This window comes from Haliotis rufescens, unplaced genomic scaffold (assembly GCF_023055435.1).
Source record: "Haliotis rufescens isolate VD_foot unplaced genomic scaffold, xgHalRufe1.0.p SCAF_8, whole genome shotgun sequence".
Taxonomy (NCBI): Eukaryota; Metazoa; Mollusca; class Gastropoda; order Lepetellida; family Haliotidae; genus Haliotis; species Haliotis rufescens.
Genome location: NW_025964372.1, coordinates 48,341,901 through 48,358,516, shown reverse-complemented (window position 1 = coordinate 48,358,516; position 16,616 = coordinate 48,341,901). Strand labels below are relative to the sequence as shown.

At 39.2% G+C, this 16,616-nt stretch overlaps 2 protein-coding genes across 4 annotated transcripts in view; one reads left to right on the top strand and one right to left on the bottom strand.

Moving 5' to 3' along the window:
* LOC125376968 (CD209 antigen-like protein C) overlaps positions 1 to 3,893 on the top strand; it is a 43,129-nt gene extending 39,236 nt beyond the window's left edge. The window contains exon 4 of the mRNA XM_048389699.1: positions 1,180 to 3,893. Within this exon, the coding sequence (XP_048245656.1) occupies positions 1,180 to 1,421 (242 nt within the window). The 3' untranslated portion in view covers positions 1,422 to 3,893. The remainder of the gene's footprint in view (positions 1 to 1,179) is intronic.
* Positions 3,894 to 7,020: 3,127 nt separating this feature from the next.
* Positions 7,021 to 15,989, bottom strand: LOC124115156. Of its 3 annotated transcripts, none has more exons than XM_046476032.2 (4): positions 15,734 to 15,989; positions 13,888 to 13,938; positions 13,025 to 13,097; positions 7,021 to 7,723 (listed from the first exon to the last, which is right to left on the bottom strand). In XM_046476032.2, exons 1-4 carry the CDS (start codon positions 15,792 to 15,794, stop codon positions 7,264 to 7,266), a joined length of 645 nt encoding a protein of 214 aa, XP_046331988.2. In that variant the 5' UTR covers positions 15,795 to 15,989; the 3' UTR covers positions 7,021 to 7,263. The 3 variants fall into 3 exon arrangements, with proteins under 3 accessions (XP_046331988.2, XP_046331987.2, XP_046331989.2); XM_046476031.2 differs by lacking the exon at positions 15,734 to 15,989 and adding an exon at positions 15,557 to 15,706; XM_046476033.2 differs by lacking the exon at positions 13,888 to 13,938.
* Positions 15,990 to 16,616: the final 627 nt, after the last annotated feature.

Genomic DNA, 16,616 nt, shown 5'->3' with positions numbered 1-16,616 from the left:
TTACCTTCCTGATTGTCCGTGTACCTTCCTTATTGTCCGTGTACCTTCCTGATTGTCCGTGTACCTTCCTGGTTGTCTATGTACCTTCCTGATTGTCCGTGTACCTTCCTGATTGTCCGTGTCCCTTCTTGGTTGTCCGTGTACCATACGGAGTATCCGTGTACCTTACTGATTTTTCGTGTGACTTCCTGGTTGTACGTGTACCTTCCTGGTGGCCCGTGTACCTTCCCGATTGGCCATGTACCTTCCTGGTTGTCCGTGTAGCTTCTTGGTTGTCCGTGTACCTTCCCGATTGGCCGTGTACCTTCCTGGTTGTCCGTGTACCTTCCTGATTGTCCGTGTACCTTCTTGGTTGTACGTGTACCTTTCTGGTTGTCCGCGTAACTTTCTGGTTGTCCGTGTCCCTTCTTGGTTGTCCGTGTAACTTCTTGATTGTCCGTGTCCCTTCTTGGTTGTCTGTGTATCTTCCTGGTTGTCCGTGTACGTTCCTGGTTGTCTGTGTACCTTCCTGATTGTCCGTGTACCTTCCTTGGTTGTCCTTGGTCAATGTACCTTCCTGGTTGTCTGTGTACCTTTCTGGTTGTCCGTGTACCTTCCTGGTTGTCCGTGTACCTTCCTGGTTGTCCGTGTACCTTCCTGATTGTCCGTGTACCTTCTTGGTTGTACGTGTACCTTTCTGGTTGTCCGCGTACCTTTCTTGTTGACCGTGTACCTTTCTGGTTGTCCGTGTCCCTTCTTGGTTGTCCGTGTACCTTCTTGATTGTCCGTGTCCCTTCTTGGTTGTCCGTGTATCTTCCTGGTTGTCCGTGTACGTTCCTGGTTGTCCGTGTACGTTCCTGGTTGTCTGTGTACGTTCCTGGTTGTCCGTGTACCTTCCTGATTGTCCGTGTATCTTCCTTGGTTGTCCGTGTACCTTCCTGGTTGTCCGTGTACCTTCCTGATTGTCCGTGTACCTTCTTGGTTGTACGTGTACCTTCTTAGTTGTCCGTGTACGTTCCTGGTGGTCCGTGTATCTTCCTGGTTGTCCGTGTACCTTACTGACTGCACGTGTACCTTCTTGGTGGTCCGTGTACCTTCCTGGTTGTCCGTGTATCTTCCTGCAGGTCCGTATACCTTACTTTGTGTGAGCAGCACACCATCAGTGACCGTGAGCGTTGTATCCAGTTAATGTCTTCGTAGGTGTGACAGACTTTGTGTGGTTGGGGGCGTCTCGTGTTGAGGAAGAAGACACGTGGAAGTGGCTGGATGGGCGAAAACTCAACTTTAAAGCCTGGTCACGTCATAATTCACAACCGAATAACTATGGAGGGAACCAGGACTGTCTTGCCGTCATCTACAAAGATGCCACATGGTCTGACTGGTTTGATAATGTTTGCTTAAGGGAATTTTATTTCATGTGCGAATTTATACGGAAGCTATAGCTATTATCGTACACGTAACCGAGATGCGAGGACGTATACCATCCGCATGATGGGTCTTTTCACAGGGGGGCACGGGTGGCCCAGTCGCCTAAGGCACCGCAATTCGCTATACAGAGTTGCGTCCCTTGGGCACACCAGAAACCTATGATTGTGCGGATGCTGTGATTTGGTGGTGCTTAGTCTGTGAGAAGATAGCTCATTCCATGTGTTTAGACCGTAAACTAAATGTGTATTCCGTTTAGGGTTTAATCACATTTGTAAACATGTTTAGATCTAAACATGTCGTGTAAGTGTTGACAATCTAAGCACATTGTTTACAGTGTAAGTTATGGCTGAGGTAGGGCAGGGGAGATTATATCGTGATGGTTATTTACGCTACCTGTTAATACCATAAGTGACTATGCACTAAATAACCGTTATTCATTATTTGCCCCCTATAAAAATGGCTATTCTGTTAGTAAGTCACGTGACGACAAGGTCCACCTTGAACCGGATATGAATGCGTAGCAGATGAACAGAAGTAGACTTGATGAGTGAGTGAATAAGTATGATCTTACGCTGCTTTTAGCAATATTCCATCAATATCACGGCGGGGGACACCAGCAATGGGCTTCACACATTGTACCCACGTCGGGAATCGAACCCGGGTCTTCGGAGTGAAGAGCGAACGCTTTAACCACTAGGCTACCCGACCGCCCCTTAGACTTGATGAACTTGATGAGTCGAGGAGTCGACTGGAATATCGAGGAACTGCTGTGTTGTGTTATTTCTTGTCCGGGAGTGGACATTTAAATTCAAATACAAGTTTATCACGTACATCTCGACGTCCCAATCCATCCGTCTCGATTTTCTCAAGATTTGAATTTAAGTGATTAGGGTTTACCATGGTTTGTTTATATTTATCATCACATATAATTGCAACTATCTTCAAGGTATGGTTAATACGTTGGCATTTAAAATGCGACAGTCATCTGCCATCAATAATTTCGTTTTAGCTGAAGATGGAACCCACTTGTTTACGTGTGCTTCAGTTAATGGTTTTAATTTTACAGTATTACAGTGTTGTGGTGGTAATATCGAAATATGTTTTGGGCGTATTAACCAAGTGTTGTTGTGGTAATATTGATGTTGTTTTGGGGGTATTTACCAAGTGTTGTGGTGGTAATATTGATATTGTTTTGGGGGTATTAACCAAGTGTTGTGGTGGTAATATCGAATTTTTTTTGTGGGTATTTACAAAGTGTTGTGGGGGTAATATCAAAATTGTTTTGGGGATATTTACAAAGTGTTGTGGGGGTTACATCGAAATATGTTTTGGGCGTATTTACCAAGTGTTGTGGTGGTAATATTGATATTGTTTTGGGGGTATTTACCAAGTGTTGTGGTGGTAATATTGATATTGTTTTGTTGGTATTTACCAAGTGTTGTGGTGGTATTATTGATATTGTTTTGTGGGTATTTACAAAGTTTTGTGGGGGTAATATCGAAATTGTTTTGGGGATATTTACAAAGTGTTGTGGGGGTTACATCGAAATTGTTTTGTGGGTATTTACAAAGTGTTATTGGGGTCATATCGAAATATGTGTTGGGGGTATTTACCAATTGTTGTGGAGGTAATATTGATATTGTTTTGGGGGTATTAACCAAGTGTTGTGGTGGTAATATCGAAATTGTTTTGTGTGTATTTACAAAGTGTTGTTGGGGTTATATCGAAATATGTTTTGGGCGTATTTACCAAGTGTTGTGGTGGTAATATTGATGTTGTTTCAGAGGTATTTACCAAGTTTGTGGTGGTAATATTGATATTGTTTTTTGGGTATTTACAACGTGTTGTGGGGGTAATATCGAAATTGTTTGGGGGGTATGTACAAAGTGTTGTGGTGGTCATATCGAAATTGTTTGGGGGGTATGTACAAAGTGTTGTGGTGGTCATATCGAAATTGTTTTTGGGGTATTTAGAAACTGCTGTGGGGACTATGTCGAAGATGTATTTCATACTTAGTGGTTAATGGAACTTACCACCTTCATAGAGGATCGTATCTTCCTGAATTGTATAATAAGCTTAAGGGAGAAATAATTGATGATAAATCTCCCCAGTTCAGAAAACACTGATGTAATACAATCAATTATCAGGAGCTTAAAGCATGTATTTCCTTTGAGGTAAAACTTGGTCACAACTTCACGAATACTAGATACAAAATCTAAAATTGTTGAATTACGTTCCAGTAATAAAATCATATGTCATTAACGAGTCATGTTGTCTGTTAGTTTGAAACGTTTTGCAATATTGAAAACTTTATTTCATCGCTGCAGCTAAGGTTATAAATAATGTGCTAAATATAAAACGTCCAAACGTTCTCATGGTTAATTCACAATAACGTCATGGTATAATAAACGAGACGTAATAAAATATTCCAGGGAGTTTATCGTCGGTTAACTGCTCTTTCTTACACTGGGACACTGATTGACATTATGATTCTCAACATGCTACAACCCTGGCCACTCGAGCGTTATGAATAATAGGAAATGTTTTACGTCTTGCCTTGGAAGTGTATTAATGGCACCGGGTAATAACTTACAGTAAACTACGGTTATAACGAACACGCTTATAACGAACTGATTTTTAGGTCCCTGCCATTTGCTGTATTTGTGCTGGATATATGCTTATAACGAACTAGAATTTGTGGTCCCTTTGAATTCGCTATAACCGTAGTTTACTGTATATTGTTATCTCTGTGTCTATAATTATCATCCCCTGACATGTACAATACTACTCTCTGAATGTTTTTAACATATACAGTAAACTACGGTTATAACGAACTCTCTTATAACGAACTGACGGATATAAGGGAACTTACTTTTTTGGCCCCGACTACTTGCTGTAGTTATGCTGTATGTATACTTATAACGAACTACGGTTATAACGAACTAAAACTAGTAGTCCATTTGAGTTCGTTATAACCGTAGTTTACTGTACTCAGTCCTTTCCACGGAATGTTCGACGAAGTATCACGTGCTTGTGTGTGTTGACAAGTTCAAGAATAAAGTGAGTGAGTGATTGAATGTTGTCCAATACCGCAGCCAGCACAATTCCAGTTATATTAGGTTTGTCGGTAAGTAATCAATCTGCTTTCAAAGCACGCCACAGACTCGCGTTTCATTCATTCCTCATGTGTGTCTCACTCTTTCCGGTGACGAAATCACATTTATTTCAGGAAGAACCTAACTATTGTTCAGACAGCTATTACCAATTAAAGTAAACTAGGCTTAGTCCTACATACTCAAAGTAAAGCGAAATGTTTGTCATATTGATTATTTGCAATATATCGAGAGTTGTAAAAAAACGAGATACCATCACCATAAATCCAATCAGAAATGAAAAAGAAAAAATACATGCTCCTGTTGATGCAGAACTTATCTGGAGTATGTTCAATACTGGATTAGGGTATCGTCATTCAGAGTTTAATAGTAAAATAATCAATGCATTTCAATAATATGCCGAGGGGATAAGGAAAAGTGTATAATCGAGAAATATATTTCTCTCATGACATAATAGAACAGTGTACCTGTGTTCCGTTCCAGACTTCTTCCATAAAAAGTAAACTACAGTAAACTACGGTTATAACGAACTCAAAGGGACTACTAATTCTACTTCGTTATAACCGTAGTTCGTTATAAGCACATATACAGCATAACTACAGCGAATAATCGGGACCAAAAAAGTGAGTTCGTTATATCCGTCAGTTCGTTTTAAGCATGTTCGTTATAACCGGTTATGCTTGTCCGGAGTTTATACTGAGATATCATGCCGACAACAACTACCATATTTTAACGTCTTTTGGAAAGTCATACACGATTTCAAAGGTAATGAAATCTGTCATCTGTGAAGGCTTTTGCGATTATTTCACACGTTAGAAAATACATGAAAACGATGTCCACATTTACTCTCATTGTCATATGTTCATAATCAATTGAATGCTCTTATATGTCACGACCTGAGTAATAAATGTCAATCTGGCAGCCAAATGACACGTACATGTACATTTCAAACGCTGGTCATATGGACCTCGGATGACACGTTGATTTCCTAACTTGCATACATTTGGAAAATGCTGTCCTTTCGTGTGGTGATTTTTGAAATAACATGCTTTGCGGATTTCCACCTTGGTGGTTAAAAAAGTAAGATACAACGTCAACGCCAGAGAATAACCAGTCTCGATTATCTACCGAAACAGATTCCAGTGGGCGTAAAAGTAAAAATAGTTATGGATGGATCGCTGAAAATTACTGTTGACACCAGGTTTTACTCTAAACGTTAAAGTTCTTTTGTGAGAATGACAAAGGGTTACATTCGTCGGGCAGAACGTAATGATTTTTTGCAGCATGGATCGAAAACCAAATACAGTAAACTACGCTTATAACGAATATGTTTATAACGAACTGACGGATATAACGAACTTATCTTTTAGTCCCGGCCATTTGCTGTATATATGCTGTATATATATATGCTTATAACGAACTACGGTTATAACGAACTAAAATTGGTGGTCCCTTTGAGTTCGTTATAACCGTAGTTTACTGTAATTAAAAAAAATCTCCTCGCATATATTCAGAGAATGAAAAAATACTTCAGTCTTGGAGAGTCTTCATAGGTATTAGAAGTTGGATTACCATACCATGGAGTATATTTATGGATAACAACTTTTTTATTTATATATACACAACGTTTCAGGGCTACTGCATGTCCCGTCATTAAGTGACATGAACCATTTCATCCTGGAGGAAGTCATCTGCTAAAGGAAGCAGACAAGGAAGTCTGCAACTGTATATCGAACACCTTACAGCGACCTGTGAAGATCCGGGGAAGAGAGGTCTTGTCATAAAAGGCGACTATAAGTGTCGTAAGAGGCGACTAACGGGATCAGTTGGTCAGGCTCAGTAACTTGGTTGATACATGTCATCGTATCCCAATTGCGTGGATCGATGCTCATGATGTCAATCACTGGATTGTCTGGTCCAGACTCGATTATGCACAGACCGCCGTCATATAGCTGTAATATTGCTGAGTGCGGCGTTAAACAGTAAACAAATAAACAAACAAACAGGCTTAAGGGAGATGATGGCACCATCTGGCCACTGTCCCCAGTCGGATCAGTTCTTCCAGACTTGATCATGAGTGTAGATAAATGTGAATCCGACGTAGGGTAAGTCACAGTAGTGTTTTATCACTCCTGTTTTGACTCAGAACCACGTCTCGCCAGTGGCAAAAAATGACCTGACCCATTTAGATAACAGTCGCCTTGGAAACCAACTGATTGTAATCAAGATATCAACTACAGCCATATTACCACTAATTCCGAAACTACAACATATATCTGAACCCGTTAACTACCGATCCCCAAAACACGATAGGCATATCTCGATATGCAATATACGTCAGTGTTTCTGCTCCTCTACATGGGTACCCGACAGGGCGCAATATTTTAGGGAGCCCCTGTAGAAGCAATGGTAACAGTCGTAACGTCGGTAACAGAAGTAAAAGAAGTACAAGAGATCCACATCGACTTAGCATGGCTTATATCAAGATCCCACACCCTGGTTCAACATCACAGCAACACATTTTTAATTTTTTTTGAATGTTTTGGCAAAATGGCCACAAAAATCATATTAAGTTGTTCTGCGTATTTAGGTATGAGACAACACTTCAATGTCGTCATTCAATGTTCAATGTGTTAAGAGACGGTCTTGAGCACAAAAACACATCATGTCTGAAGCGTTTTCAGTGCGTGTCATCACACATACACAATTACAGCACATCGAAATTTCCGTCCCCGTGATGTCGTCAAAGTATGAAGTCAGCCGGTAATGTCTTCACTGCACGTTTGCCTTTCTTTGATTTTGTCGACAAGTCACTTTTCTTGGAACTATTGAGTTTTATGTTTGAATCAGACACGTCACTCCTGAAACTCAGGGTTTCATATACATGACTGTCTGAGCTGCCGAACAGCTCCCTGCTGTTGCACAAGCCGGTGAGGTCCATGTCGTCACGGGGCTGCAGCTCCTCTGTCCGATAGCTATGGATATATCTGTTTCTCTGTTTTAGCTCTCGCACTTTTTTAGCACCACGCCCAGTCTCCGTGCTGTTTTGTTCGGGTCCCTTTAAATCATTGAAGTTGACAAGATTTTGATCACATGATTCGTTTCGTATCACAGTTGTATCTGAGATTTCAGTTGAATCTGATTTCATATCATCTGTGTCTCCATCTTGCGACTTCCCGGCTGTGCTCTTTTTCATGTAATTGCTACAACAGAACATTATTGGTTAATCAGAGCCCTCATCATCTGTTTTATTTCAATTCAGTCATTTATTTCAACAGATAATGAAACGGGGTTCAGATAGGATTGCAATTTTGAAGTTATGTTTGTTGTTTGTTTGTTGTTTAACGCCGCACTCAGTAGTCTTTCAGCTATATGCAGCGGTCTGTAAATAATCGAGTCTGGACCAGACAAACCAGTGATTGACAACATGAGCATCGATCTACACAATTGGGATACGATGACATGCATCAACCAAGTCAGCGATCCTGGCCACAATCAGTAGTCTTTCAGCTATATGCAGCGGCCTGTAAATAATCGAGTCTGGACCAGACAAACCAGTGATTGACAACATGAGCATTGATCTACACAATTGGGATACGATGACATGCATCAACCAAGTCAGCGATCCTGGCCCCCGATCCCGTTAGTCGCCTCTTACAAGCACGGTCGCCTCTTACGACAAGCATGGGTTGCTGAAGACCAATTCTACCCCGGATCTTTGGGGGTACAAGTTTGAAGGTAATCGGTCTCATCGATAATGTACGAAAATCTAAATCTGATCGGAGAATAACTGGATCTTATATAATGAGAGGGTTTATTATATAAACCAGGTTTAATGTCAATCAAGGTTCTTAACGGCTTCAGAAACATCAATTCGAAACTTGTTTAAAAACTTATTAACTTGAAAGTTTTAAGTTTTGAGAACGAAAAGAATATACTTAAATGTGGAATGCCATTGCTACCTCCATTTCGCGAGTTAACAGGATGTGCGTAACTTTGTTTAAAGCAGTGTCTTGTGTGGGTGAGTGAGTGAATCGATGTTTTAACACCGTTTTGAACTGTATTTTATTTCTGAAGAGACTTGAAGATGTTTCATTACAAGAAAATTAAATTTTGCTTAAGTCAGGAAAGACATTTCTACCATTATGTGAGACATTCGTCAAGTGTGTAGCTCTTTAACAGATCATGAACATATTTTACTAATATTTTTCCAGTCAAAATATACTATTAAACAAAATATTGGATTATCTGGGTTTTCTTATAGTGCTGGTTTTGATTTTTCTTTGATACAGCAGCCTGCAAGAATCATGGATTGTTGATGCTGTCCTTTTTGTAATACATCTATTGGTGAGTGTTCTTCTACATCATTGCAGAGCACCTTTACTGGGTATATAAACCTCTTGGCAAAACTGCCAAACAAATCATAAAGTTGGCATGCTTAGATTGTAAACAATCCATGTTGAGGCATCTTAACACGTTGTACCGAAATATCTGTTTTGCTATCAGAAGTTGTACTTACAGAACTATCTGGTTGTATTTACAGAGCTATCATGTTGTACTTACAGAGCTATCTGGTTGTACTTACAGAACTATCATGTTGTACTTACTACCCTCTCTGGTTGTACTTACAGAACTATCATGTTGTACTTACAGAACTATCATGTTGTACTTACAGAACTATCATGTTGTACTTACAGAACTATCCTGTTGTACTCACAGAACTATCCTGTTGTACTTACAAAACTATCCTGTTGTACTTACAGAACTATATGGTTGTTATACACATATATATATATATATATATATATATATATATACATGTTATTGTCTAGGAGCTTAAACGTAAATGAATTACTAAATAGGAAAAATCTACACAATATCATAACCGAGCCTACCAGAATTACGAACCATACCAGTAGTTTATTGGATCCTATTATTATCAGTGAAGATATAAAAGTCATCGACAGTGGTGTAATTGATTTTGATAGTAAAATTAGCGACAATAGGGAAACTTACATTGAAATAGACACTGGTTTGCGAACAAAATTAGCATATAAAAGAGAAATTTCATGTTTTAAAAACGGTGACTATGATAAACTCAATTCGCTCATAGAAAATACTTGCTGGAATGAATTATTTAATCAAAATTCAAATATTGATGAAGCATGTAATCTGTTCTATAAATACTTGAATAAATATGTTAAAATATGCATTCCAACCAAAGTAGTAACCATTCGTCCAAAGGACAAACCTTGGTATGATTTCAGTTTAAGACGAGAATCCAGGAAAAGAGATAGATTAAAAAAGAAGGCTAGAAAAAGTAAAAAGTAAAAAGACATTCGGGCCTATAAAAATCAGAGGAACAAAGTAAATAACATGAAATGTCACGCTAAAGAACATTTTTACTCAAACCTCGATGAATTGCTATCAGAATTGCATGCAGAAAACAAACCCTCTTACAGGAAAGTTTTACGTTATGTTGTGAAGAACTCTGGCTCAGCTAACAACATAGCCGCTCTTAAACAGTATGACACGGACGAGCACCCGACAATTTTTACTGATATTGGAAAGGCAGAGAAACTGAATAAATATTTTCAATCTTTTTCTGATGTCTATGATACAAGAACAACTATGCCCGACTTCACATTTCGTACAGCGACAGAGATGAACAACATAGTCATATCTAAAAAGGAAATTGAAGACATAATACAATGTTTGCCTCTTAATAAAGCCTCCGGACCGGATAAAATTTGTCATTAATTATTAAAGGAAACTGTATATTCTATAAGCGAAGCATTGTGTTTACTGTTCAATTTGTCACTACAATCAAGTATATTTCCATCAGTGTGGAAACAAGCAAACGTTATGCCATTACTTAAGAAAGGTGATCACACTATCGTTTCTAATTATAGACCGATATCACTCATTAGTTGTTTAGGAAAATTGTTTGAGAGAGTTGTGTTCAAACATTTATATAATTACTTTCATGAGAACAAATTGTTGTATAAGTACCAATCTGGATTTCAGGCTGGTCACTCAACTGTCCATCAACTAATAGAACTTTACCACCAAATTTGTACAGCATTAGATAACAAAGAAAACTATTTTATTGTATTCTGTGATGTATCAAAAGCCTTTGATCGTGTATGGCACAGTGGGCTTGTGTATAAATTAGAGAGGTATGGTATAAAAGGCCAATTGTTAAAATGGATTACCAGTTACATAAGTAACTGTAGCCAAAGCGTATTTGTGAACGGGGAAATATCCAAACCAAGATACATGAAGGCTGGCGTGCCACAGGGGGCCGTGCTTGGTCCTTTACTCTTTATTGTTTATGTAAATGACATTGCTGATAAATTAGACTGTATGACAAGACTGTTTGCCGACGATACATCGATTGGCATGTCATCCAATGATAACAGTGTACTGGAACGTTCCTTAAGTACAAATTTAGCAATCTTAAGTGAATGGGCGAAACTTTGGCTCATAACTTACAATCCCGATAAGACCAAATCGGTTCTATTCTCTCGCAAAGACAACAACGGAGGTCTAAAACTATATTTCAACGGAAAAGAAATCAGCTCTGTAAACAGTCATAAGCACTTGGGTGTTATACTTGAAGCCAGTGGCAAATGGTCTTGTCATATAGATACCATAATTAAAACAACTTCCAAGATGATTTACTCATTGAGAAAACTCAAACATCTACTTCACAGAAATACTATTAACAATATATATAAAATGTTCATAAGACCACACTTTGAATACGCATGTGAGGTTTGGGATGGTTGCACCGAAGGACAAAGTGAGAAATTAGAACAATTACAATTAGAAGATGCACGCATTGTAACTGGTCTACCTAAATATGCCCCCAGGCATTCATTATATTACGAAACCGGTTGGGAACCCTTAGTTGAGCGTAGAAAGAAACGTAAACTTTGTCTTTTCTTCAAAATTAATCATAACATGGCCCCTTCCTATCTAACAGATATTCTACCCAAAACCGTTGCTGCAAAAAACTCATACAGTCTCAGAAACTCTGAAAACATCAGTGTTCCTCTCACAAGACTAAGACATTTGTGTGAATCCTTTTACCCATCGTCTATCCGATTGTGGAACTCTATTCCGTTATCAGATCGAAATTCTACGATTTCTTGTTTTAAAAATTCGCTACAAAAGCACAACCCCACGTCACCTGCTTACTTCGCTTATGGAAAAAGAAAATATAATATCTTACACACAAAACTGAGATACATGTGCAGTCAGTTGAATTATGATTTATATAGAATTGGTATAAAAGATCACCCGAACTGTACATATTCGAATACATGTGAAAATGCATATCATTATCTCATGGAATGTCCATGGTTTAGTCATCAGCGTGAAATTATGTTAAACAGCCTTTAAAATATTGTTCATAACATACCTATTGATGTACACTTACTGTTACACGGCAATGCAGATCACGTTGTTACAGAAAATGAAGCTATATTTAAGGCAGTACAACATTATATATGTACAACTAAAAGATTCGTGTAAAGAACTGTTCATTCAACAATGTCTCTCTCTCTCTCTCTCTCTCTCTCTCTCTCTCTCATCTATAGTGTTTTATGTTTTATGCATATATATTGAATTTGAAATTGTGAATATTTTGTAAATACCAGGGGGAGAGCATTCTAAGTTGGAAGAACTTGTCCCCCAATCCCGTTCACTCCTTGTGAATAAATATGTTTAAATCATGGTTGTATTCACAGAGCTATCCTGTTGTACTCACAGAACTATCATGTTGTACTTACAGAAATATCTGGTTGTACTTACAGAACTATCCTGTTGTACTTACAGAGCTATCCTGTTTCACTTACAGAGCTATCCTGTTGTACTCACAGAGCTATCCTGTTGTACTCACAGAACTATCCTGTTGTACTTACAGAACTATCTGGTTGTACTTACAGAACTATCTGGCTGTACTTACAGAACTATCTGGCTGTACTTACAGAACTATCTGGCGAACTATCCTGTTGTACTCACAGAACTATCCTGTTGTACTTACAGAACTATCTGGTTGTACTTACAGAACTATCTGGCTGTACTTACAGAACTATCTGGCTGTACTTACAGAACTATCTGGCGAACTATCCTGTTGTACTCACAGAACTACCCTGTTGTACTTACAGAACTATCTGGTTGTACTTACAGAACTATCTGGCTGTACTTACAGAACTATCTGGCGAACTATCCTGTTGTACTCAAAGAACTATCCTGTTGTACTTACAGAACTATCTGGTTGTACTTACAGAACTATCTGGCTGTACTTACAGAACTATCTGGCGAACTATCATGTTGTACTTACAGAACTATCCTGTTGTACTTACAGAACTATCATGTTGTACTTACAAAACTATCTGGTTGTACTTACAGAACTATCCTGTTGTACTTACAGAACTATCCTGTTGTACTTACAGAACTATCCTGTTGTACTTACAGAACTATCTGGTTGTACTTACAGAACTATCTTCAGCAGTATTATCACCAGGACCAGTTCCGCCACCACGACGCAGAGCAGGACCCTGCGCACAACTGAACAGAACAATGTCATGTCAATAATACATGTTACAAATATAATACTCAACTTTTGAAGGAAATGATACGGCACGCCACGTAACATACAACTAGCATATTATGCAAATCAGTTTTGTGTTTTTGGTAAAATATAAATATCCCTATCAAAACTGGAACAGTGTGCATTAAAATGGTTTGACATTTCTTTGGTGTGTACACGTAGTTTTACTTGCAGAAGTCACAGACATGCATTTCTGTTCAATGGATTTCCAGTTAAATGTTTCGATTTGTACTCATTACTTATGTGTGTGTGGGCGTGTGTCCGAGAAGGTAAGAGTGTGACCAGTTGAACGTGTTTACATGTCAGTGAGTTAAGATTTAACGTCACATCGGCATGTTAACATGTCAGTGTCTTGGTTGACGATTCTTCAAGACAATAGTGGAAGCATGGTTAAGGCCGTTATGAAAAAAACACGAAGCGAAGGAATTCTAAAGTTTAAACGACTTCGCTGATTCCGTTATGTCGAGAGTTAAAGGAAGCATCGATCGATACCCAAAGGCTGGAAGACCGACATGTGACCTAAATACGTCAGAATGGAATTTCTTTCCTGTACATGACGTTAATACTAAAACTACCATTTATGACTTCAGTGTTGAATGAAACCCGCTGGTGCTAAATGGTACGATAATATAAGCTTCGGTTTGAGATTAAGCAGCGCTTGGAATGATATGTCGATGGCTACCTTTAATAACATGTGAACGTTTTTAATATATGAACACTAAAGAGAGGCGGTAAGCTCTGCGGTACCTCTGACGGATGTGTCTGGCGATGCACGTCCCTGGGTATCTAACCCTCCTGCTGAAAGGCAAAAAGAATGTTTCTATTCACATCTAAAATCACTAGATCAGAGCTCGAGATCATGCTCGCAATGCAACGTGGACAGTGTTATTCTCCCAAATTCGGTCTCAAGGATATAATAATGAGTAGTTGTAGTTGTTTCACTAAACCTGGTTGATATGTGGGGGTTGTTGGGTAGCCTTGTGGTTAAAGTGATCGTTAGTTATGACGCAGGTCCCGGTTCGATACCGCACATGGGCACACAGGTCAAGCCCATTTGAGGCATGGCTCCCCCGCGCATTGGAATATTGCAAAATCGGCATACAAACATTACTTCCTCATTCACTGGTCCACCGTGCGGATTCCGGGTTAAATTACAGGTCCCCGCAACCTTTGCTTGTCGTACAAGGCGACTAAACGATCCGGCAGTGGAACAGGCCACAAGGTTCATGCGTCTCAGCGTATCGAAATTGCTTGCATCGAAGCACATGATACCAATCACTGAATTGTTTGATTCAGACTGTGATCCAGACAGATTACAGATTTAGAAGCAACGGAAGGTTTGCATTGCTATTCAGATCACCACCACTCCTACCGAACAGAGTTCATCCCACAACAGGTTTATTACATTTACATGTATTAAATTTATTTCATCAACTCGGTGCACAAATGTGACAAGTTAAACGTTGACAATACATTATCTCTCCTAAAACGTATTCACCTAAGCTACACCGAGTAATTGTTGGCACTCCCTCCAAAAGGTAATCTGTCTTACAGACCCTGATACAAATATACATCAAATACAGCCCATGCAAGTCTAGTATGTTTGGAAAGTCTAGATCAGAGTCACTGGGCTCCTTTTTATTATATTTTTATTAAGATTACTGAACAACTGTTTTTTTCTGTACGATATGTTCATTTCAGAGACTAGATGTTAGTCTATCCAAAAGGTTAATGCGTCCTTGATATAAAGTCTCCCACTGAGTGACAGAAAGGGATCATGCAAGGTGCCGTGTTATGTCATGGCCCCTCTGGGCATGGTGATGCATACATTTGTATAAGAAGCTATATTATATTTAGCCCGTGGTTCATTGTATAAAGAAGCTATATTATATTTAGCCCGTGGTTCATTTGAAAGCTCTTTCATTATTTGTTGTCGAATGTATTTCAAACGTAAGAAAAAGTCACGATCCCTAACAGACATTATGTTGTTCTCCCCAACAGCAAACACTACAGACGTGACGTGAACTCTACTCTCTAGGAGAAGTATAATAGCGGAGTTGCGTAACGAAATATCAGTATTTACTGATTGTGTATGTAATTTCATGTCGACCTCTTATCTTGTGTAACTGGTATCGGATGTCGTGAACATCACTGATGTTAGAGATGATATAAAAATCCCACAGGAAAGGAGTTTGGGGCATTCAAGGTTTGGAGGGTGGAGACGGGGGTTGAGGAAAAAAATGCTTGTCTCCCCTCCCAGAGAGGGCTGCCGAAAAAATACTTCAAACAAAATTCCCACGCTCCCTGCCAGAATACTAAATGTTCGTTCCTAACAGCAAGTCTATATATATATAAATATATCATTTATATATTCTGTGTTGTGCATATATGTTCATGTCACCGTGATAAAACTTACCTTTACAAACATACATCTACCCTGAAACACTTGATTGTTGTCAATGTTACTATTTTGATGGTATATTTCACCAAACCACTTAGAGGCTTGACGGGCCACTTCAAACGTCACTAGAGTCAATGATGAAAGTACACAAGCCGGACAAAACAAGCGACAAGGTAACAAAAAGGAACTCACGCGTGTCCATCCCTGTGTGGCATGTATAGGCTTGGCAGGGAGGATGAAGTTGTCTCAACATTCAAACCCTGCCACAGGCAGTATCCGAAAGCGAGGGCGTTTAGACAGGGCGATATATGTGTATATCATGACGTCACTGCTGAATTTGACATCCTCGCGTGTGATTTGGGTTCATATGACCTATTTGAAGACAGTGTGTTCATGTGCATACTTGGAGTTTTCACAACTGTATTCCGCACACGTTGGTTTAGAGAATTATCAGAGCGTACTTGAAACCCCGTGGCGCGCTGTACACTCAAACCGTTGTTTGATAGTTTCATGTCACGGTGACCGTAGGCGGCTCGTTCGTTTTTAGCGTATTATCAAAACATTGTATACGCTTACTTACTTGTCTAACGTGTACAATTTAATAGATCATTTACAAAAAAACATTCGTCACGCCGCCAGGCATTATAAAATCTGAGTATATTTGAATTCAAGTAAATGTATGTATCTTTGTAAAGCTCAAGTGCCGCGCCCAGTTTAATCGAGAACAGTTTGTCGTTTAGTATTTCGGGATGGATTCAAGCTAACGATGGTTATCATGCTGACACGAACATTGTTAATTCTTTTGTTTACGCTGCAGTCAACATTATTCCAGCTTTATAACAGCGTCGTAGTAATACTCGTGTCAAACCAGTTGTTGGTATCAAAAAGAAGATCCTAGGCAATCCTCCAAGTCACTGTACCTGGCCACCACTCCATATTATCGCCTCTTTAACAAGCATATGTCGGCTCTCGTGGATATATTATGACTCGTAAGACCCACTTTGCTGTAGTTTATGTGACGGGACCATCTGAACACATCTCTTACTACACCTCGTGACAAGCTCGCCCCATCAAA

What these genes read in the sequence shown, in the direction of transcription:
- LOC124115156 (XM_046476032.2), bottom strand. Translation starts at nt 15,794, where the DNA reads ATGTTGAGACAACTTCATCCTCCCTGCCAAGCCTATACATGCCACACA. An exon ending in CCACACAGGGATGGACACGC is followed by an intron (nt 13,939 to 15,733) that starts GTGAGTTCCTTT and finishes TTTGCCTTTCAG; the next exon opens with CAGGAGGGTTAGATACCCAG. An exon ending in GCCAGACACATCCGTCAGAG is followed by an intron (nt 13,098 to 13,887) that starts GTACCGCAGAGC and finishes TGTTCTGTTCAG; the next exon opens with TTGTGCGCAGGGTCCTGCTC.